Source organism: Abrus precatorius, unplaced genomic scaffold (assembly GCF_003935025.1).
Source record: "Abrus precatorius isolate BTA unplaced genomic scaffold, Abrus_2018 Scaffold7, whole genome shotgun sequence".
Taxonomy (NCBI): domain Eukaryota; kingdom Viridiplantae; phylum Streptophyta; class Magnoliopsida; order Fabales; family Fabaceae; genus Abrus; species Abrus precatorius.
Genome location: NW_020874417.1, coordinates 29363679 through 29388079, shown reverse-complemented (window position 1 = coordinate 29388079; position 24401 = coordinate 29363679). Strand labels below are relative to the sequence as shown.

General features: G+C 31.1%; 2 protein-coding genes across 2 annotated transcripts; both read right to left on the bottom strand.

The window, feature by feature from the left end:
• Window positions 1-1468: 1468 nt before the first annotated feature.
• LOC113871747 (protein ROS1-like) lies at window positions 1469-15051 on the bottom strand. Its single transcript, XM_027508848.1, has 22 exons — window positions 14742-15051; window positions 14117-14331; window positions 11161-11819; window positions 9138-10574; window positions 8686-9042; window positions 8014-8104; window positions 6481-7891; window positions 6319-6398; window positions 6096-6180; window positions 5909-6000; window positions 5766-5834; window positions 5637-5673; window positions 5431-5513; window positions 3973-4410; window positions 3433-3469; window positions 3287-3344; window positions 2969-3108; window positions 2811-2876; window positions 2587-2701; window positions 2451-2489; window positions 2012-2093; window positions 1469-1541 (listed from the first exon to the last, which is right to left on the bottom strand). Exons 2-22 carry the CDS (start codon window positions 14137-14139, stop codon window positions 1469-1471), a joined length of 5472 nt encoding a protein of 1823 aa, XP_027364649.1. The 5' UTR covers window positions 14140-14331; window positions 14742-15051.
• Window positions 15052-21890: 6839 nt separating this feature from the next.
• Window positions 21891-24196, bottom strand: LOC113872914. Its single transcript, XM_027510800.1, has 5 exons — window positions 23523-24196; window positions 22945-23066; window positions 22826-22866; window positions 22654-22752; window positions 21891-22217 (listed from the first exon to the last, which is right to left on the bottom strand). Exons 1-5 carry the CDS (start codon window positions 24022-24024, stop codon window positions 22067-22069), a joined length of 915 nt encoding a protein of 304 aa, XP_027366601.1. The 5' UTR covers window positions 24025-24196; the 3' UTR covers window positions 21891-22066.
• Between the last annotated feature and the right edge of the window lie 205 nt (window positions 24197-24401).

Here is a 24401-nt window from a genome sequence, read left to right as displayed (position 1 = left end):
CTTCACCTCTAATTAAGCTTCCAACGTGACCCAAATTGTTTTCAGTCATCTTTTTCAAATTCAGCGAAACTTCTATTGTCACCCAGATATTTTCCTGTCATCTTCTATATCTCCGAAACTTTTCGGCGAACATGCATATTTTCCGGTGATTGGACATTTTTTTTTTCTATTTGATTTCCTTTTCTATTTTGATTCTCCTACTTTGTTGTTTCAAATTTCAAAGCTTAAAGTAGAAGTAATGACTGTTTCTACACCCTTCGCTGTTTGTTATTTATTTTCTTTTCTGATTTGAGTTTTCCTTTTTTATTTTGTTCCAAATTTGTGTATTAATTATATATTTTTCAGCATGTATATGTGTGTATTAAAATTCAGAATAGCGTTCATCCCGCTACCGCTATCCCCACTATAGAGTTTTTGAGATTGACTGTTCCGTGCTGCTATTCGGGATTGACTACTATGCATTAAATATATGATTACAATTTTTCAAATTTAAATTAAGAACATACTTATTCAACATTACTAGAAGCAACACAATTATAAATCAATGTCATCATTAATTATTGTCTGATGCCTACAAATAGGAACAATATTGATCTCATTCCTTCCTTGGGCATCATCCATTAAGTGGATAGCTTCCATTTCTAGTTCATCAAGAAACCAGGTTTCATGTTTCTATCTTTTACATGCTCATATGTCTCATATTTGATTGTATTAGATTTTTGTAACTTTTTTTAAAGGCTTGGGTACTTGGTAAATATGTATAGGTGAAGTATATGAGAGTATGGGTGTTTGATATATATCCGATATGAATACTCGAAGCAAACATAAGTATTGATGCTTCATAGTTTACATCGTATCTACCATGAGCCAGGTTGACTCACAGATTGTATCCCATTTTGATAGCAATAAAGTCTCCTCTAAGTCTATTAGGAGATTATATATTTGGATGATATGAAGAACAACATTACATGTTCTTGAACAAGAAAATAGTTTTCCTTCTCTAGATTCTCACTAAAAGATTATTCTCTCTCTCTCTCTCTCTCTCTCTCTCTCTCTCAATCTCCCCCTCCATGTTCAACAGTTAGATATGCCAATTAATAATAGCTGCAATATAATCAGATGGAATTTTCTGTATTGTTGCTCTTGTATTGCAAATTATGTTTCTTTTGCTGTATTGAATCTTTGAATGGACCTATCTATTGGAAATTTCCATGTAAAAACAATTCTTTCTGTTTTGAATGACAACTGGGGTATTTATCTATCATTATTATTTTTGTTAAAAATTGTGATAGAATTATTGTTTGATGGACCAGGTTTTGTACTTGTAAGACAGCCATTGGTTGTCTTGAATTTGTTCATAATTAAGATGAGCTGGGTTTCTCAATAGCTAGATACTCCTCAAATTATAATTGGATTGTATAGATGATTATTGCCTTTGTCCGAAGTGATTGCAGTCCTCTCATAGTGACTATCTCTCTTGAGTGGTTAACCGGTTAATTGAATATGATGTACCATTTTTATTCCGCTGCTTGTGATATTTCCTGTCAAATACATGTGCAGTGTATGGAAATAATCCAAAGTCAAAGTTACTTGACATGCAGTAATAAACTTATGTGATTGATTGGTGCATTTTCTGTTTATTATCAATGAATTCTTCGATTGATAATAATGCAATAATTACAATTGATTTTGATTAATGTCAGCATGATTTTAACAAGTGGCTGTTTCATGCCTGAACATAGATGATTTACTGGTCAATCTCACTATTTATGGAATTTCATTTCCTAAGCTGAAAACTTGGATACTTTATGACATGCTGTGTATTTGTTTCATGTTAGAGAAAGAATAGTTGAAGGTGCAAAGGCATGCATTGATGATCCCCTGCCATGCAGGCGGCAATCCCCTCTGGTCTTAGGAAAGTTGGATCTTCAAGACTAGCTTTTTCTGGTAAATATCTTGATTCTTGAACAGGTCCCATTATCATATTTTTCTTTTTTCTTTCTTTGCTAACCTATTTGCGGTAAAATGCAGTCTGGCTTGGAGAGGACGGGGTGCACGGCTCTGTTGATCAAATCCCCTGACACAAACAAATCCTGAAATGAAACAAGAAATTGTTAACAAGAATGACAAGATTGAACACTGATACTCTGTAGCTGCATATGGGAATTAATCACTGATTGGAGAAGGTATTTGCATGTTTCTTGAATTGTTTGAGTATAGGTGATGGTTTAAATATGGCATTAAAAATGTAATGACAGTTGCTTATAACTGTCATTTGTATGCATTACTCACTTGCAGTTCTCAACAATATAGGTTTGGTAATTTTAGATTTTGGTACACCATGTATTTCCTTCTTATCAGTTGGAAGGATTTGTTCTTTCCTCTGTTATCAGTATGTCTAGCAGGACAAAAGAAGAAATAAAGCAAACATTTTAAAGTAGTCTGCCTACCTCTCCAAAAGCAGTACTGAATTTCTTGGGTTGAGAGGCCTAGTAGAAATAAATATTTATGGTGAGTACAATTCTATTATGTGATAAACTGGTTTAGAATAAACATGTAGTAGATGAGCATATAGAGTTTTTCTACCTCTGAAAATTGATGATACAGAGGTCCCAAAGTATACTGTCCTCCTTGGCAAATTCCATATCCATGACCTAGGGATATCAATGGGTTGAATGCTGGATGCATGATCCGCAAATAACTTCATGATAATAAGTTGTTTATGAATCTTGTTAGTGAATAATGAAATTTAAAATAAGGGTAGACTTGCTAAAGTTATCAAATATTAACAAAGCCTTTATTACACATACCTCATTAACTTGAAAGTAAGTCCCATTCAGTGGAAAGCTTCCCCTAGTTGCTGTCCTACAAGGTATCTACATATGGGAAAATATTTGTTTAAGTTAAAGAAAATGAAAGTCAAGAAAATAGTGACTTTAATCCTTCTGTATCCACAAATAATCTTTACCAGAAGTGTTCCTCTCACTGTTTGTGAATTAGCTTCTCTAATGCTGTTGCATGAAAAGCATGTCTTGTCATGGCACAGGTTGGTCGAGTCTTGGGAGTCACACTTTCTTTCTGGTGGTTCTATGGAATTTGCAGTCTCACCTAATGTTCAATGTCATAATTCATAAATATAGATGAGTGACTGTGTTGTTCTTTGACTTTAACCTATCTTAGAAATGATTATAATCTTGCATGTGCTTCACTTTTACTTTCCAATCTGTCTATTGAGCATGGATATAAGTAAAAAGGTAGCTTTTGCAGACTGTTGTCTTTTGCTAACCTGGTGTCCATATTGCAAGAAGATATGGGCTTGGGTCATCAGGTTCCCGTTTATCCATCTGTAAAATTTATTAAGTAGACCAAGATAAGAAAAAATTCTGTAAGCTGATAACTGCATGTTGCAGTATAAAGAAAAGAATCACCGACCTTTTCCAAGAGAGGGTGTGAATCTGGAAGTTCATATCTGCATCAATCAGGGAGGTGTTAGAAAGCATGATTTAGATTTCCATTCAAAAACTGACCTGCCACCTAATCTAGAAACTAGAGAGTCAAGTAATTCACTCCAAGTATGCTAGTTATGACAACTACTGTAGTGAGGCCAAGTAAAAAAACCTCCCAGAAATACTTTTGCTAGGTCTTGAAAATAAAGAGGTGTCACACATCTTATCATTTGGACTTGTATTTGTGAATATATAGCCAAAAGCTTTGCATTGTCAACATACTTAAACTACGTAGAAATCTGACAAAATTATCTTTATAAAGGTGCAGATCTAATTTTATCAAGGAACTGTAAGTGCTTGTGGGTGATTAGCTGCTGTATAGTCTTTACAGCTAATTGTACTGCAAAATAATTTTTTAAGCACACTAAATAGGTTTCTCAGCTTGAAGAGAGCATGACTGTTTTTTGTTAGATGTGTTTTTCTGTCAAGATTTATGTTGCTACAAGCAATACTAGAATCTACTTACACGTGGTGTTCTGTTCTTAGCCGACTCACATTCTTCAGTTTTGGTGTAGGGATAGAAGCAGACTGTGGAGTCAAGGCAACAAGTGCCTTAGACACATCACCTTCATGATGCTCCTTGTATTCTTGCAAGCAGTTCTGTACATTCATTGCAAACTCTCTGATATTGAGGTTGATAGTAGGAATTTCATCAGGATCCTCCCTAAAGAAGTCCTCAATGTCACTGTCTAATTCCTCTGTCCACTCTTGTTCAGGTGTTGCTGGTTCTTCAATGATTGGTTCGCACTGTCCACTTTCAGGACTTACTTCTCTGATCAAGTTGTTCTCGGGGAGAGGTAGGATCACAGGGTTCTTATTGACATAACAGTTTCTCTCTGCTGCAATGGGAACATGCATACTCACAATGCGTTTCTCTTCTGGTCCAGGCAAGGCAAGCCGTGCACTGTACTGAAAGGGTTAGTTGGCTTATAAAATGAAATAGGTATCTGATGCACTATATGCTAATGATGCAGTTGAAACGAACACTTCATTTTTGCTTGTTTATCTGGTTGTTTTCAACAATAGCTTGTTGTTAGCCTTATATTTCTTCTTGAACTTATGATTTTAGAGGCTTCAAAATTTGACTGTGGCATATAGGATCTACTTTGGACTTGTCGAGATGGGTGATGTTAAGATTTTGGAAATGTCATCTGTCATGCTGCTGAAACAATTTATTTGACATTGTGGCCTTTTGCTTTTTGATAATAAGTTGATATCATTCGTTGGTCAATAGTCCAGAACAAAAGTTACCCTGTAAAGGAATAAAACCATTGTGGATGTGCAAAATTTTCTAAACTGACTGCACCAATAACCATAGTGTAGTACTGGAATCATGAGCAACAGGATGGGGATCCTAAGTTTAAAGTAAGAGGAAACTGAAAACAACATTGCAAAGAAAAATTTGATAGAGGAACTCAGAATGTACATTAAAGCACAAGGGGCCAAAGGATGAATTGAGCCTTGACTTTGAATGATGGAGATGATGAGGGGTTTAAATAAGTGCATACGAACTCTAAAATATTTGGTGGTTGATTTGCATGAAAACTGATGAAACAACTAATTTGACTGCTAATTTTGCTTTAAGACCCACAATCAGACCTGATAACTTATTTAATATCTGGATCTTATTTTTTGTAATGCTAGAATATAAATAAAAACTGTCTGTCCTTGTTTTGAAGTTTCTTTGATATTTTATTCTTTCATCTAAATGATGTGGTTATAATATTTTAGTTTTTACATGTTTGGCTGTGTTCCTTTGAATTGGCTTTGGATTTCAAATCTCAAAGAAGATGTAATTTTGTACACATTTGTGAATTGATTTTCGTATCTCAAGAATTTTAATAGTTTAATATATAGCTTTACATGCATTTTGCATTACATCGATGGAAGCAGGTAACACAAACTGACATATTTAGTAACTAACCTTGCAAACGCACTTGCAAAATGTCTGCATTCTGCTCTCATTGGGCACGCATTGCAATTTGGTTTTTTCTTGGTGCAGAAAACCTACATATTTTGAGCATGAATTAATCTTAACCTCCTTTCTGATGCTTGTGAAGCAAAAATAGTTTTAAAATTGTGTCCGTTCCCTGAATGTTATCACAAATGTGAAAAAAATATTATGTATACCTTCCCAAACGTAATCATTTGGTAGTGTAGCTCATACCTGCATTCCATTTATATATCTGTTAGAGATTTAAGCATAACATAATAAAGCAGCTATTTCTAATGCACAGTGTTGTGGAGTTATGGTTTTACAAGGTTCTTTGATCAAGTTTGCACAATCTTGGCCAGAGATACTTCTGAATTGATTCCAGCACTGGATACCTACATGGCACAGCAGTTGGCAGCTTTTATCTATGATACATTTAAATCTTTGCTGTTTGGCATTAGATACTTACAGTTCGAGGAGGTGTAACTGAAGTGTTTCTGGAAGTGGTTGGAGAGGGACCCATCCAAGTCTAACAGCTATCCTTCCAACATTGGTGTCAACCTTCAAGGCATGATTCATGGCAACATGTTATTGCAAAGCTTTTTATGGATTTGGATTGGCTAGTAAGCAGTGAATGGGTTTTGAATAAGCCTTACTGGGAAAGCAATATGATGAAGTGTCAGAAGTCGTACACATTCCACACTTTTTAACCCCAGTCCTCGTATGCTTAGAAGGTAGTCCCTGCATTTGATGTTAAAGCATATAGATAGGACATGGTTAATTTGCATTATAAGCTGTTATTTGCAGCCAGTGTCTGCTACTGCTACATGGGGGCTTTCTTAGGATATGAATGGTGATATAAGAAATAAAATGGCTTACTTTGCTTTATCTGGGGGAACATGTCTTAACCATTCAAGATCAATGCGTCCATGTTCTGTAACCAATCTGTTCAGGAATTCCTGAAATATAATAGAAGTACTTGTCTAATAATATTTTGGCCAAAAATCAGTGTTCAATATAAACTTGCTTTGTTGAATATACCTTGATTCGTTCTGCTAGCATGTTGTTCATCCCTCGTTCTTTAATAGCTTCAGATATCTCTTTAACAGAGGCACATCTTACTGCCTCGTAGTCCAGTGAATCCATTGTATCTTTGCTTCTGTCTATCTCTGTCCCATTTGCCTGTACATCCTTTCTTAGTTTGTCCCAGTCTTCTGCAGGCTTTTTCTGTGTCTCAGGTTTCACTTTCCTTTCTTTTAAAACCTTGATTTTTCTCTTTTTCTTCTGTGGCTCTGATTTAGCCCTACCATTGTCTGAGCATCCTTGCCTTCTTGCAGCAGATATCATTTTTTCACTGTCAAGTCCACCTTCTGCATGTTCAGAAATAGTGCAGCGATCATTCACTACAACATCTTGCCCTCTGCCCAATATGTGAGAAGTGTTTAGTGACTTCGTATATGGCCCACTTTCTGATTCTATGGTTTCCTGACCTACAAGATGATGGTTCGATGAAGGTTGCTTATGATTTGTCTGAGGTCTTGATTGAGAAGTATCTTCTGGAAGGCCTAAATGCCTGCACAATGGTCCATAAGGGCTAATTGTCGGTAATTCTGGAGACCCTAGAGTTCCATTTCCAAACTGCATCTCTTTATAGTTATCTGCACTATCTCCTACTTCCCTAATGCCAAATCTCCCACAATCGTTGTCCTGGAATTTACTGTATGCAGAAACAGTTTCAGTCCTTGAAGACTCCCCACAATTCAATTGAAAAGTCTGCAGCCCCTGTGTGTCTGGGTGATGTAACTCATAATCAGTTGCAGGAAATACCGGTGGTTGCTTTTGTGGATAAATAAAGTTGCTGGGATGACTGAATGCTGAGTGAATATTGTTTCTGCCTACTCCACAATTTTTTTTCATGTGTTCAGTTTGATGCAGCTTTTCATCTTTGGTTCTCTCCTCAAACAGTGACACCCCATTTACACTGTTATAAAATTCCTGGAACATAGCGGTCCTTCCTACCTGTAAAGAAGTTGTTGAAGTTAAAAGCTGAGTCAGTCTTGGTTCACACCTACTGTCAAGTCCTTCTGATTCTGAGTTGGATCCTGAAGAGCATCTAATTCTGGCATCTTGAGTGATTGAGGAATCAAGTGAATCTTGCGATGATAAAAATTCTTCCTCTGAGCTCTGATTATTTAGCTTTATTAGGTTTTGTCTTGTCCTTGGGGTTTCACTCTCTCTCCAAAGCTCTCTTGTATGATGGGATGTCTCAAAGCCAAGATGATAGGTTGGCTGATTTAATGTCCCTCTTCCAATTGATGTTATTGTATCAGCTGGATTTAATATCCAGAGTTCTGCTTCTTCAAGCAATGCATCTATGGCAACAATATCATATGATGTGTTGCTGCTTTTTGACTTGAGAGGAAACCTTGCTGTCAGGGACATAAAGGCAGAGCTGCAAAGAAAGAAAAGAAGCATAATTTTTTGGCAAGGTTGCATATCATCTTGCACTAGTATTTGATATTTTGGTGAAGCTTCCCAAGTAAAGAAAACACCTATCACTGATATTTAGCTTACCTTGAAAGATGGTCTGAAACATTCTGAGTGAGGAAAACACCTATCACTGAGTCAACAACAGATCCTTTCCATTTTGAAAAACGTCTATCTCCTGCAGAGGTGTATTTCATCTTATAAATATATGTTGACAGGTGAATAATTTTGCAATAAAGTGAACATTTTTTATAAATTGTTATCCTCTGTTTTTGCTATTAATAAATATGCTGAAGAGCTGTTGGTGAAAATATCTGATTTTGTTGTCCATTCATGTTTGTGTGCCTTGACATGTTTCTTTTCTTTTATGTTTTAAACTATTTTTTAAGAAAGAATGCTGTTAGGATATTATGGTTATTAGTCTTGATATAAGTGGCTTGAGCCAGTAGTACTAGTGCTCGACCTAATTATTATGTGACAGCAGGATTAATTTAGTGTAAGGTATGACTTTCATCTTATCATACATTCAATAAGCTATCATTTACCATCTCTCTCTCTTCCTAGCCTGAATTAGTTCTAACACTTACAAATATATCTAGGAACATTCTAATGAGAAGTTTAATGTCAATTATTATAACTTGCGAAGAAACAGAAATGGTTGTAGACATTACAGAAAGTAAAGAATGTCTCTTGAGCTCATGTAGTGTTAGCACGTTTTCGGATTCTTGGTACTTGATGTTTGGGTATGATGTATCATACCTTGAATAAGATGCATCCGTGCAATGAAGGAATCAACTCGTCCATGAAAAACATTTCTTTCTTCTTCCCACCACTTCTCCTTTTCCTTGTCAATTCCTTCAATGCCTTCACTTCCTTCCTTGCCCATCAACAGTTTCCAGATTCTCTCTGTTTCTGAGTCAAGATCCACTTTAGGCCTTGGTTTTTGTCTTTTTGTTAATTCAAATTGCTGGTAGGGTACAATTGAACCATCTCCGTTATATGGGACAAGTGCCTTTTGTGCTTCAATGTCTGATAAGTTGCTCTTCCCAAGGTTGAGACCATTCAGTTGACAAATTATCTCATCTATCAGAGTGGAGCATATCTGGTGCGGTTCTCCTGAAAATTAAGAAACAGATCATTGTCATTATATGTATACTGAAAAGACCATTCCTTTACAAAGCATGCATAACTTGGGATAGCAAAGCATTCACCAGTGCTGGCTCCATTGTTTTGCTGCTCTACAAATCTTTTCCTTTCAATACAGATGTTTGGCATTCCTTCATTAGACTCTGATTGAAATCCATTTTTTTCTTTAATTCTTGCTTTCTGTGATTTCCCTTTAGACATTATTTGACCGGAGGACCTTCCACAGATGTTTATATTGACTTTCTTTTGAGTATTTTTATTCTTCTGCTTTTTATTGCCATCTGCATGTAAACTCTCTTGACACAAGGAAATATCATGTGGATTTCTGGCTGAGTCATGTTGGTTCTTAATGCTGTTATAATATGTTCTCTTGGAACCCTTTCCTTCAATGGAATCAGATACAATGTTAGTCTGCAATTGAAGGGTATTCTGACAAATCAGTTCTCCGGTGTTCTGAGAGTTTCCAAAACATATTTGTGATTGAAATAGGCTGTAGTCTAATTCCTTAGCATGAAATTGGTGCATACATCCATTATTTCCTTCCTGGCACATATCAGAATTTCCCTGTGCTAGACTTTCTTCAGTGTGTGGAAATTTTTCTATCTGCTGTTCTTCTGTAGTTGCTGACAAGACTGTGCCTAATTTCCCTTCTGATGGGAAATAATTAGTTTTCTTTTCATGCAATAGAAGTGTATTATCATCAATGTTTCGGCATTGTTGGTTTCGTACTGTAAGTTGATCATTCTGGCTGATCAGCAAAGCTGATTTTGTACCATTTGTTATGGTTGGTCCCCCAAGCATGTCTGTGGCCTTGTGATCTGAAGTGATACTGAAAGCTTTCTCATTTCTATTGTGGATCTCCTGCTGACAAACTATTCTGCTCTGGCTTTGGCATCTGCTATTTTCAGAGTCAAAATTTAGAGCTCTCCTGCAGGATTTTTTAGTGGCAACTGTAGAATCAGCAGTTTTATCTATAGCATCAATCTGCGGTGTTGCTGCAATGTTTGGGACATTCTTCCTCTTTCTGTGCAGATTCTCCTTGATCTGTGTCTTCTGAGTTCCATGCCTTGGATTTCTTTTGGGCTTGGCCTCTACAATTACTTTTGGCCTATGCTTTCTTCGTTTGGGTGCTTTCTGCTCAGGTGTTTTGTTCAGGTCAAATCCCAGGTCACTTTCCTTGCCACATATATTGCTGTCAGAACTCTTTTGATCCCCATATGTTGCAGAAATTGCTGCAGATGATGAATCTACTATTTGTTGTAGAAGCCCATCACAATATTCCTGAATTTCATTCTGTGTGGATGAAACCAAGTCTTTTTGTTTGTTTTTCTCCTGACTTGTGCTTTCAGCTATTGTGTAATCTGGTATTGAACAAAACTGGTCGTTCATGAACTCGAGCTGATCCATTGTTGGTATTGATTGGAGGGAATTGCTGAAACTAGTGGTGGCATCAGCTTCAGCTAGTGGTGCATAATTCATATTATAATTGGGGTAAGAATCACCTGTAAAACCAGTTTTAGTCACTAACCCATTAATTGCTGAGATCATAATGGATGCAAAAAGGTATTGTTTAAACTGCCAAAAGAAATGGAGTTGTGTTTGTAACACCACAATTTTTATCATAGTTTCTCTTTGCTGCTTACTGTGTAATTTGGTGAGGGATATCAATTGCAGGTAAAAGAGAGATAAAATAAGTTTTGAAGAAACTATTGTCTACATTCATTTTCAATGTTTATAAAGTCATGTTTTGTGAAAGAATAATCACTTTTATATCAGTGTTATGAAAATTAACGTCTTTTGGGTTACTGATACATGGAATTTGCCCTTGAATTTTTAATGTAATCTTTGAATATAAAATTACTTAATGCAAATTAACTGTTATGGACCCTGGAGATTCAGTTTATTATCTATTTATTAATTTGGCAAAAATATAACCTGTCAGTTTGTGTGGCTACATGTGATATGCAATTGAATAGTATATTTCTAATTCAGTTGTCTAAATTCGTTGTGTTTCAGTCGGCTAGAATATCATTAGAAAGCCATTGTAAGCACTAAAATTTCTGAGTTTCATTTGCAGAAGAAAGTTACCATAGGGTATCTCAGAGTAGAAGTCATCCAGTTGGTATGGGACTGAACAGTGAATGTCATTGTTGAGCAAGCTGTTCAAGTTGCTGCCACCAAATTCAGAATTCCTATTTGGAATCAGAAATCTATTTGCTTCTTTGAGCAGAGTGTCTGAAGCAGAACTGACATTGCATCTTTGTACACCTACATAGGAATTACTCACATCACTGCTAGCCTGAGGGTAAAATTTTGGTACCAGTGAATTTCTTGCTGCCATGTTGTTCGCATCCAAATTCCTGTTAGGGGAAACTATTTTAGTTGCATTGTTCTTGAGGAGCTGTTCCAAGGTATTACTGTTTGATCCACTGCTCTCATAGTGCCACGCCTGGGTGTAAGAGCCTGCAATGTGATTGAGAGCATTGGTCCTATTAGCTGAGTTGCCATCAAAATTTTTGTTTTCTCTAGTTCGACCTGCTTCTCCTATCAGGTGGAGATTCTGATCTGCTCCATGGTAATGCAGCAGCTGCTCTTTCTTGTACTCGCTTCCAGGTACCCCTAGTTCTTGATAATTTGATCTTACTAGAGTCAGCTTCTCTGGGGTGATGGGTACCCATGTATTGTTCATTTCAAATTGTCTATCATCTTCACCCAAAAGTTGTTCTCCAAAGTTCATCATTGAAATTCTGAAAGTTTAAAACGGTATTACTGAGGACATTATGATATGAGGAAATGGAGAGTATATTAATATGATCATGTGTTACAAAACACCAAATCAATGCGCCTATTTATACAATATTCCAGCTCAAGTACAAGTGTACTAACTAGTACGGGCTAATAAGGGCCACTCAAACAATAAGGCCTCTTAATTACATTGGTATTATATTATATACATTGTTGGGGTGAAAAGGCCAGGAAACGATCAACACGCACAAATGGAATGTCCAAGAAAATATAGCAATCATGGGCAATATTCAATAATAGAGACTAGTTATTTACTAATTCCACGTATATTAAATTTTTATTATTAATTTTCCTAAATAATATCGACGATAGCTAAATGAAATTAATTATTTTAGATTTGATTGCTTTTTATTTTCTGAGAACAATCTTTTCATTTGATTATTTAATAAAAAGTATTACCATACTAGGAATGTATGAGATAAAATGAATTGATTTCCTCTTATGTAAAGGTCAAAATCGTTGTATGCTCTCTATGTCTTGTTAGGAGATGTTCATAAATTATATATATAAAAAAATTCAATTCAAAAGTCTTGTTAGTCGATTCAAAAAGCATATTTTCAATAGTTATATTAAATAAATAGGTATTGATTTTATTTTTTTAACATAATCTTTTATTAAATTTTTTAAAATTTATTTTTTAATTTAGTCTTATTTTTGGAATGTTACTCTATAAAAACGATTGTGAACCTAAAACCGAGTGAGGGTTCGAATCTATAGTTTATATGATGTAAATTCTTGTTTTGTTTCATTTGACAATTTAGTCTTATTTAATATAATAATGTATTTATTATTAATATTTAAATATTTTTCTTTTAATTTATAGACTTTATATTTAAAAATATTTATATAGTATATTTGGACATTTTATTTTAATTTAATAATAAATGTGCAATGTATGAATAACATAAAATTGAACTAACAAAAATTAGAAAAAAATAAAAGAATGGTTAATTACAATATAATACTTTTTAAATTTAGTTTATAAAAAAAATAATTTTTTTATAGGAAAAAATTAATAAAAATAAAAATAAATACTTAATATATGAGAAGTTACATAATTTATATTTTATCTCTTTATATGTTTGGTCATGTGTAATTTAGATTTGCGAGTAATACGTCATCTACTTTTGAAAGTGTACAAAAAAATTTCTTTTGTTACTCAACCGTCTAATTTTTTTCATTTTTTAGATAAAATACTATAAAAAATGAGAATATTTTTGTCCAAGAAAACAGAAAGATTGGATGGCTAAATAACAGAAGAATTTTCTTATATATTTTCAAAAGTACATAACATTACATTGCACATTTTCAAAAGTCAAATCTAAATTACATATGATTAAACATACAAGTAGATAAATATACTTTTTCCTAAAAATAAAAATATTTTTTAAAAAATCTCATGTTCATAAAAAAAACATTATTTGCATTTTGATTTCAAAGATTCATTTAATTATCATAACTTTTTAATATGTTTTTATTATTATTTTTATTTATTAAAAAAATTGCTATGTATGCTTGTTTACAAGTGTAACCTTTTTTCAAACAATTAAGCGGAAAAAGCAACTCTGAACATACTTTCTGTAACGTTATTGTCAATATAGGAATGGAATTTCAATAGCAATTAGCATAGATAAAATTTCTGCATAGATCACATCAAACTCGTCACTGCTATTAGCTGCATCAGAATGACGTTTATAGCTATATTACTTACTTGAAAAATGAATGTAACCCTAACAGAATCCCATCATATGTCAAACATTGCGATGGAATTACTATAACCAAAAGAAAACATAGACATTTACATTAAAACTTGTAGGTGATATTAGAAATGAAACATTGCACGTAGAATCAAGAATTGAGGAAGACCAATACATATAAGGGAAGGATAAACAAGAAGGTAAGCCATTTTGGGTTCCACATTATGTATGTGATCAACAAGCAATGCCATTAACACCAAACAGCCTCCAACCAACTCAAGAAACACCATATTTCAGTACAAGATGTATAAGAACTTTTCAAGCATAAATAAATTTTGTCAGGTATTGTTTATCATGTTACCTGTTCATGTACAATATCTAACTGCAAACAAGGTTATTTGTGTTATTCCCAATTATATGCTGAACATACTTTCCACTCAAAATATGTCAAATATTCAATCAAACAAAGGATCAACATTCACATTGACAGTGTATTCAACTCATGAGAATCCACAAAAAAACAATTCAATAGAGGATCTCACCTGCTATGTTGTTGCTCACCCATCTGAAGAAATTTCAAAGCTTTATGATCTTGATGGACTAGGCCAAAGCTACAAGTTCTACAGCTTCTTCAGAAGTAATCTAGATTTTGCCCTGAATCATACGAATCCCGATGAATTCATGTAATTCTTAGTTTTAACTCATTGTCTGATCTCAACCTGTCACAACCCTTCCAACACATTCCTCAGCATAGCCACTGTTACACGATAACATAGCAACATATTAAACCATAAAAATAAAAACTCCCCTTAGGCACATATTATTCAATGCCTGCTTTAAATGTTGAAATGAATGACATGAACATGGAAATGGTGAATAACAATGGTTAACTAAAAGTAAAAGCACATGTGTCCAGCACACAATACCAAAAGAAGATTTTTATTGGTAGTTGTGAATCTGACTATATTGACTGATTAAAATCCGACATAAATATATGGGATTTTGTCACAATAAACGATATAAAACAGAATCTTCAGAATCTGTGAAATGAAGGATACACGAAAAAACTTGTCTTGATTTTGTTCATTGTATGCTAATTATGTAGAACATTAATACGAAATAGCAAAAATGGTATTAAAAAAAATGTTCTTTTGAAGCTCAGCTCACCTATCTGCCTTAAGGGTACATAGCCGCACTGAGCGCCTCACAAAACTTAAGGTATAGTCATTACCGGAATGGAAACAGAGTGAGTCTGAGAGAGAGAGAGAGAGAGAAGAGGGAGAAAGATAAAACGATAGATTATAAGAGTTTTAAATAATATTAAAAAAAGTACATGTTAGTTTGGGACACCCTTTGTGTAAAAGAATCTAAACTGAGCACTCACACCATGCGTTCATGGTTTTATCTTTTGCTTCTCCAATGACTTGTTTCTGTTTTTATTCTCTTACCCATTAATGACTTTACGAAACAGAGAATCGAGCTGTCTCTACCCTTTCAGACCTTATTTTATAACATTTACTATGCTGATTTCATGTAAATTTGAGTTATTACAGTATTAATTGTTTTGGTCACTGGTTACAAAACTTTATATTGGATGTTACTACTCTCGCAATACAGTATTTGGTGAACATATATGAGTACAATTTGTAATTTTCGTGTAACATTGTTCAAAGTTTCATGCCAGGAACTATCTATCTAGTTGTAGAATTTATATTCTTAGTGTTATTTTCAATTTTTTTTTACATTAATTAATAGTACCTTCAATTTTGGTTTTTTTTCTTATTTAATTTTGTACTTCTATTTTTAGTCGAGGAGAATATGACATGTACACGAGAAGGTGAGGGTCGATTTGAAAAAAAAAAAGTTCTAATCAATTAAAATTGTTTGTTAGTTTAATTTTTTTAATTTATCTTTAAGGGATGTTGATTCTCTCTTATTGTAGCGGGAATCAATGTTAGATTCATTTTTTCTTAAATAAAATAAATTTAATAAAAAATACAAAAATGATAAAAAAGTATATGCAAAATTTATTTAAATAAATTCTAAATTTGTAAATTTTATACTTTCTTTCTCATTCTTGTACTTTTTCTCTTCCTACATACTCAACACTCCTTCAATCTTTATGTCCAATTTCTTCTTCTCTTTTTTCCATACTCAACTTATCTCTTCTTTTCTAACTCCCTCTTTTACTCACTCATTTAAATGAGTTTTGTGTATTTTTTTTATTTTTACTTAAATGAGCTCATTTTTGTTTAAACAAAAATAAAATTAAACCTTTAATTTTCGTTATAATAGAAGATGGTTCAGATCAAATTTTAAGTTCATTTCTATTTACATCTTTAACCTAGTTATTTGAAAAATTAATTTTAAAGACTTTTTAAAAATTAAATTTGTTATTTATAAATTATTTTTTACAATTAAATTTTTGAAATATGAAAAGATATTTTTTGAAAAAAAAATTGAAAGTGATTTGTAAATCATTTTCTAGATTAATATTTTAGAAATATAGAAAATGTTCAAGGGATGAGAATTAAAAAAAGAAAAAGAAAGAGGAGTGTGAAAAGACATTCTCTAATTTTAATTGGCCAACCCAAATTGAATTTGGTCTAGGGAAGTGATTGGATTGTAATCTTTTGAAAAAATTGAAAATAAATAAGAAAAATAAAAAAAAAAGTACAAGTCTTGTATATAAAAGATTGGTTGACACCAAAGAGAGTAGAAGTTGACTCATAAATTTTAGACAACACTAACAAGACATGCAACAAATGCAGGCAACATAGGGCAAAGTATAGATGCTAAATCGAACAAATAGAACATGAAAATGAGAAGACATCAACACATACCTTGGTTTGAATTGAAAGTTCATAGAGATGGCAAGAGCTACGAGTACAACGGCAATGAGATCTATTGAACAACAACTCTCAGTATAGCCAATTCATAGGCAAATCACGAGGGCAACAAAAATTCGACTGAAGAAGATGAGTTATTGTATGGAAAATCAATGAAGAATGCAAATGAATCCTTCAATTTGTGAATATATACACATATTAGTTTGGATCGGGTTTATTAGTTTTTTCAATGTTTTAACCCGAGACTTGACCCGGCTGAAATTAAGGTTTAACCTTTCTTATTAAAATTAAACCATTAACCTAATTTAAGGTTTGTCCTTTAGATTGAGTTAATTGAGATTGTAAACTCTTTTTTAGCTTAGGATTATTATTGTCTAAAAATTACATTTGGATAAGATCACAGCGAGTGGTAAATTTTTAATATAATTTAAAAATTAAAATGAATTCACTTATACATATATAATTTAATTAATGGTTTTAAATTTATGTATTTATTACTTTGTAGTTGTTTTACGAATAAATAACTTTCTATTTAATAGAAACTATAAATTTAATAAATATTAAATGTATATTAATTTTTTTAATATTTTTCCTTTATAATATCAGCAATAGTTAAATGAAATTAATTATTTTATATTTGATTCCTTTTTTTATGACAACAATATTTTCATTTAATTATTTAATAATAATCATTACCGCAATATTTATCAGATAAAGTGAATTGATTTTCTCTTATGTAAGGGTCAAAATCATTTTCTCCTCTATGCTGCCTTGATAGGGGTGTTCATAAATTACAAAAAAATGAATTCAAATATCTGCCTCTATATATAATTTTGAGTCATAATTTTTAAACTAGAGTATTTTTAGATGTTAATTTTATTTTCATTTTTTAATTCAACCTTCTATTTATTTAGATTTTGAAAATTGAAAATTTTATCTCTTTAATTAAATTTTATTTAGTGTAATAATATATTTATTATTAATATTTAAAATATTAATTTTAAATTTCATTTAAAAATTTATTTTAAGTAATAATAAATGTACAATCTATGAGAAGCATACTAATTGAAGTTGAACTAATTAAATACTGAAAGATGAACTAACCATAAATTAGAAGAAAAAAAGCACAATTTAAAAAAAAATTGGATCAAATTTTTATTTAATTTTAAAAGCTAATTTAATCCAATCCAAATCAAACATGTACGTATATTTAAATATTATTTTTATATATTTTTAACTTCTAATACATTCATTAATGTCACAAAGATACTAATTTAAATATTATTTTTATATATTTTTTAACTTGTAATACTTTAATTAATGTCGCAAAGATACTAATTAATAACCTCCGAGCAAGTTTAAATACATGAAAATACCTGTGGCTTTTTTTTAAAAAAAATAGTAATTAATATTACCTTTGATTATTAAAAATAAAGAAAATAGTATACATCCTCTCTTGCATGAGTTGGTTTTGTAATCATTGAGGCCTGACATGAGTTACTTTACTTGCGTAAATGTTTGCATAAACTATGCATTATTTTGAGGATATTTTGGGGACAGTTATGCCTAAATCAACAAACCAAATGGAATCCCATGAAAGTCGTGTCTTCAAATAACCACAAGTCCTAATGTGAAAAGTATGATTAATTAAAATCTTTAATATATTGTCTTTTAAGTAAAAATACATCAAAGGGAATAAACAAAAACACTTAATTTTGACTTTTTATATAATGACATGTGGCAAAAAATTTAGTTTATCTAAAAAATAGTTTTTATTTGATATAATGTATGAAAACTTAAAGTTGAAATAAAATTTAAATTGCATTTATAAATAATATTTAAAAATGATATAAAATTAACAAAATAAAATTAAAAGTGTAATATATGAGAACTCATGTGATTTAATAAGAATAAAAAATAGAATTAATTTTTAAAACATATTCTGTTAAAAAAAAAGGAACTCAAACTTATAATAAAGAAATTAACAAAAAAATATTCTTGCCATACTTTTTAATTTTTTCTTAATTTTACAAAAAAAAATACTTACAAATTTTTTAATTTAATATGTGGTCTTAAATTTGAATCAATAAAAAAAATACTGTCATTCATAATAATTTTAATCAAGTTAAACAAGATTGTATCTAGTGAAAATTATGTTGTTTTAAACAAAAAAAGGAAAAGAAACACATGTAAATTATTTTTGTTTTAAAAATTCATTTAATTATCGTAACCTTTTAGCATGTTCTGATTATTGTTTTTCGGAAAAACTTAAACCAATACATTCTTTACTTTAACGATTAAAATTATGTTTTTGAATTTGACTAAACATGTTTTTTTCTTTTACTCTGAAGAATAATGTAATAACATTATAAAACAGTTTTCTTTTAAAGAAAAATCTAAATAAAAATAAAACTCTGAGGACGTATTCCCGCAAAAGTAATATAATGCAATTTTTTTTAAAATTATTAATAATAAAAAGTATTCGTACGATATTTTAAAGTTATTTTTAATGCAATTTTTATTTATTAAAAAATACTATTGTGATGATAATTAAAAAATAAATAAATCAATGTAACAACGATGATCTTATTTTTCTTATGCAATTATTTATGTTACCATGCCTCTTGACGACCGTTTCTAGATCTTTATTTTCTTTTAATTTTTAAGTTTTTTAGAGTTTAACTTTAAAAATATTAAAGTAAAATTTAGAAATTTAAAGGGCTTGTAAAACTTACCAGAACATGTTGAATGTACGATAGATTTTATCAAAATTTAAATTTAGTCATAATATTAATATTATTTTTAATTAAAATTTAGTTTAATAATATATGTAGATTTTTAATATTAGTGTATTAACTTTTAATTTTAACTTTATTATTTAAATTATTGAGTTACAAATTTAATTGTAAGGAGAGAGTAACATTATTAGTGTAATTTTGGACCTAAATTTATAAGTACAGAAACCATGTGAATAGTAGTACTATCAATACATTCTTGATATGTTACATGATAATTTTGAAATAATAATAATAAATAATGTGTTTAAAGAGTAAAAATTGAGGTGAAAAAGCAACTTCCTAAATTGAGTCACATAAATTCAAACCAGCCCTATAAAATACTAAATTGTACTCTTTTAAACAAAGATTAAGTAAGATGTAATCCATATCTAAGAAAATATTGTTCTTAGCATTCTAAAAAACTTGCAAGGAGCATGCAGAAGAACTAATAGCTTAATTACACTGGAGGAGAATTCATAGTGGACTATTGGTCAATAAAATAAAGGATTAAATATTAAAATTTATAAATTTAGAGACTAAAATAATTAATGCTTATATTTAAGAAACTAAAACAGAGTTTCTTTTGTTTTCACCTGTTAAATTTGTTATATCAACCATATAGCATTTGGTAAAAATCTTCCTCCATGTCTTAGAATTTCTGTTGCAATAACATTAAAATAAATAAATGGAACAAAAATATTATTTCTAAATTTTTGTTAATTTACTAGAAAATTAATATAATTTATGATAAAAATATTTTAATTTTATTAATTTACTCAAAAAATGATTTATGCAATAAAGGGCAAAGGAAAGAAGGAACCGCAGGGATTGGAAGGATGCAATGGCAAATGGATGTGTCACCTTTGGTGCCTTTATTCCTTCCGTGTGCTCACCCAAAAGTCTGTTTCTTTTTTCCCTTTCACAACTTGGAAAATGCTTTTTGTGTTTTGATGCGTATAGATGAAGCGTGCAGTTAGATTCTACGTTTAATGCTAACTCTTAAGATTGATTATACGAATATAAAAAGTATTCAAATTTTCCGAGTTTAATGGAACTTTTTTTTTATTTTAAAAATATAAATTGTTATTATTTAAAAAATATAGAAAAACATTTAGTAATTCTTTAACTAATATTTTTAAAATACTTATTAACAAAATTCTTATTATTATTATTTCAATTTTATTAATTTTTTTGGTAAATAAAAAAAAGAAAAACATAAAAATAAATTATAAAATATGTAAATTATCTAAAACTAAAAGTTTAAGAATTATATCAGAAGAATTTCAATTTTATTAATTTTAGTCTTAAAAGTGATGTTAAATATTTAAAATAATAATTTTTTTTTATACTTTTATATGCTCAATATAATTTTTAAATAAAGCCTTTTGTTACCGCCAGTTGCTTGGTTTTAGTTCTAAAGGCTAGGGGTCTATATATATTGTTTGTTCTACTTCTTATTATTATTATTATTGTTGTTGTAAAAAACATTTTAAATTTTCATTTATTTTTTTACTATTAAAATAAATTTTATTTTTAAAAATTTATTTCATTCTAGTTTTGTCATGTATTCTTAAAACTGTTAATATTAACTATAACCTACATCTTATCCCAAATAACTAACTACATGGTTTTATCTCTTTTCAAACATTGCATGTAATTGAATTACTTTAATTTTAAACATTAATATATATATATATATATATATATATATATATATATTATAAAAGATGATAACCTAGATTTTGATAAAAGATGACTTAACAAATTTAATTTATTTTTTTATCAGATTTAAAAATATTTATTAAACATATGATACTTCTAAAATAATTTTATAAAAATAAATAAATAAAAAATATTAAAATATGACAAATTTTATGATTAAATACAAATAAAATTATAAAAAATATGATAAGAAATTATTTATAAAATTATATAAATAAAAAATAGTACTATAATTTAATAATTATTAATAATACAGATAAAAATGAGATAAATATATAACTTAGTTTTATAATAAATTATTATATTGTATTTAATAATAATAATTCATTCCAAATATTTAATATTATAAAAATTTAATTATTTTTTATCTATTTGAAATAATTTTTATTTATCTATAAATTTATAGTAAAAAATGTTATATAAAATAAATATTTTTAATAAATTATAATAATTTTTTTAAAGATAGTTTATAGGTTACTTTCAGCCCACTTAATTTAATGGTTTTTTTTTAACTCTATAGACTTTTTAGATGATGAACTTTTTGATCTTATATATTTTAGTGCTAATCCACATTTCTACATGAATTAAAGTTAAATTAGTTAAAACTAGCTCATTTAATACTTTTCTGGTGACAAAACATCGGGTTGAGGCGAAGGAACGAGTAGTTCACTGAATGAATTATGTGTGAGCTTAATCTAAGAAAAAAATTGCCAATATATTTTGCACAGATTAGAAATATGTAAATAAATACTAGTTTTATAGAGAGTTTTAGGAATTGAAGAAAAGGGAAAGAGTCTAATTAATACGTCTTATATATTATAAAATAGTAAAATTCATGAATCACTTGCCAGTGTCCTTCACAAATTCCAAATCATTATTTATCAAATTATTATTATTATATATTTTTAATCCATAATAATCGTGTTATACTGAAATTTAAATATCAGGGAAAAAAACAAAAATTGTGTAGAGATGTTACTTAAATTGCTATAACTTAAAACTACAATCCTAGAAATTATTAAATTCACTTGAATATTCTCAAAACGAATGGAAAAGGAACTTGTGTAATAAGGTCTTAAATCACATATGATTAAAGGAAGTGAGTTTTGCGCTGTACTAACGGTTTATTTCCATGCATCTTTGGTCACAAGTTCTCTAACATATCATAGTGACCGTATCCATGAAACAGCACATTGATGGAATTTTCTTCGCCGTTTCTATATTCTTCGCCATATTTTGCTATGTTTACCAAATCAACTGAGCTTGGGTCTCTCATGAAAACAGATATTGGCGTCCTAACAAGTTATGAAAAACATGTTAGATACAAGATAAAGAAGAATCAGAACAGCGGAAAATGTAAAAAAAAAAATTATCTCTGGGTTAAGTTATTGCATCATAGAATATCCCTAAACTTTTCTAGTTCTAGAAACTTGTTAATTTATAGTTTATTATGTGATGGATGGATTCACATGTTTTACATCCATTAATTTTACTGTTTCTGTTACCGTATAAAGTGTATGAGAATTTGGGATTAATTTTTGTTTAATTTATTTGCTACAGCGTTATGTCCATCGTTCTATATCATTGATGTATCAATTTAAACTTACCAACGATAGATGGTAATTGAAATTTAAGTAAACAGCTTCTAGTCAATAAAATATACATCAAGACACATGTTTAAATTCAATTATAAAATAATATATACGAGTAAGACACATTTATAAAACTCACCTCAAGACATGCGAAGCCATTAACAGCTCTGGTTCTCCGCCCCATACATAAGGCTGTTGAATTCTCTTCACGTATGCATCAAAATCTCCTTCTATAAACCTGCAGATAAATAAGACAAAATAAATAACAAAAGCACATGCCAAGAGAGTGATATTTATCTTGCAAATCTAACCATTCTGTTTCCTCTCGCCGTTTTAGCAACTCATCCACCACCTAAATTGGGAACACAAAAAACGTTAAGAAATTGGAAAAGAACAAAAAACTTATTATCTATCTAAACACTGATCTTACTCGAGCTCTTAATTCATCAGCCAAGTCCCTCTGCTCATTCTCATTAGGTGCTTTTTCTCCATTTCTCAAGCAAGCACTATGAGCTATTGCTCTAAACAAACACCGACCATCAGCAGGCACCCCTGTACCAGATAACTTACAAACAAATCAATATATTAACTTTCACACAATCTCACTCAAACTTTTGGTCTCGGTGCTAAACAAAATCATCAATGCAATTTTTAACATAAAAGATATTAAAAAGGAAAACAACTAAATACTGAAAACATAAAAAAAATAAAATCGATTCAATTAAAACTCTTCAATGTTGTCAATAACAAAAACAAATTTAAACAAAAATGAATACTCTGTAATTTGAAAAACTTAAAACAGTTCAATTGAAACATAAATCCAATTTCATTGTTCATAAATTAGTTAAAAAGTGTCTCAACTCAGATTAAGACTAAAAGCAGTCACACGACAAATCCATCTTCTTTTACAGAATGTAAAATGCTGATCCACTTAAACAATCTTACAATCTAACAAACATAATATTAAAAATAAAGGAAAAAAAAAAGAGCAAACGAAATATAACTAACCAGTTACTCTGTAATCAGCAAAAACCTCATCCTTCTCTTCTTTATCCACCAATTCCTCTCTCCTGCAAATCTCGTCGGAGACCACTGCAGCAGCTCCGGGCGCCGCTTCGGAATCGACATCGACACAAACCGGAGGTGCGAGGCACGCACACACGCCGAAGAGAAGCCAAGCCGAGTCAGGACGGTGGAGCCACCTCGCCGGTCGGGCGTCCCAAGCCACGTTCCACGATCCCTCTCCCTTCAACTCATGCACTGTAACCACTCCGCGCCGGAATCCGTCACCACGGCGTGGCATGATGGCGTGCCATATTGAGGCGGCGCCGCCACCGGAGCCGAAGAGTTTACAGTCGCTGGAATGACGGCGACGGATGAAACCGTCGAAACGTGGCGGCGGCGGCGAGACAGAAAGAGAGAACGAGGTGTGAGCCAGACGAGCCGGCGACGCGTGAACGAGAGAGAAGATCCACGGTTTTGGGCGAGTGGCGCAGAGAACTCCAAGCATGGGGGAAGGCTATCGTGCGCTGTGTTTGATTGTTGCACTATCTTACGCATCGGCATCCGCATCCATACCCGTTTGCATTTGCATGTGTGAGTGGCAGAGCATAGCTTTTTGGAGAATTCCAACAACCCACACGGCCTCTCCAAAGCAATATTACAATCACACGCGCGTGGCTAACATGCTCTCCCACTCGCCTCTTCTTTATATACCCGTGTTCCTATCTGCAATTTCTTTTTCTTTTTTATTTTTTTATTAAAAGGAATATTCCTCAGTGCCCTGGAATTTCTAAAATAGGTTCAACCGTTCGTATTCCACGTGGTAACACCTCATTGCTTCGTAATAATACTTTATTTTTTTTAATGCTATGACTTAAATCCGTG

What these genes read in the sequence shown, in the direction of transcription:
- LOC113872914 (XM_027510800.1), bottom strand. Translation starts at nt 24,024, where the DNA reads ATGCTTGGAGTTCTCTGCGCCACTCGCCCAAAACCGTGGATCTTCTCT. An exon ending in TGCTGATTACAGAGTAACTG is followed by an intron (nt 23,067 to 23,522) that starts GTTAGTTATATT and finishes TATCTGGTACAG; the next exon opens with GGGTGCCTGCTGATGGTCGG. An exon ending in CTGATGAATTAAGAGCTCGA is followed by an intron (nt 22,867 to 22,944) that starts GTAAGATCAGTG and finishes TTCCCAATTTAG; the next exon opens with GTGGTGGATGAGTTGCTAAA.
- LOC113871747 (XM_027508848.1), bottom strand. Translation starts at nt 14,139, where the DNA reads ATGGGTGAGCAACAACATAGCAG. An exon ending in AAACAATGGAGCCAGCACTG is followed by an intron (nt 9,043 to 9,137) that starts GTGAATGCTTTG and finishes CTTAATTTTCAG; the next exon opens with GAGAACCGCACCAGATATGC. An exon ending in CTAAGAACAGAACACCACGT is followed by an intron (nt 3,470 to 3,972) that starts GTAAGTAGATTC and finishes TGATTGATGCAG; the next exon opens with ATATGAACTTCCAGATTCAC.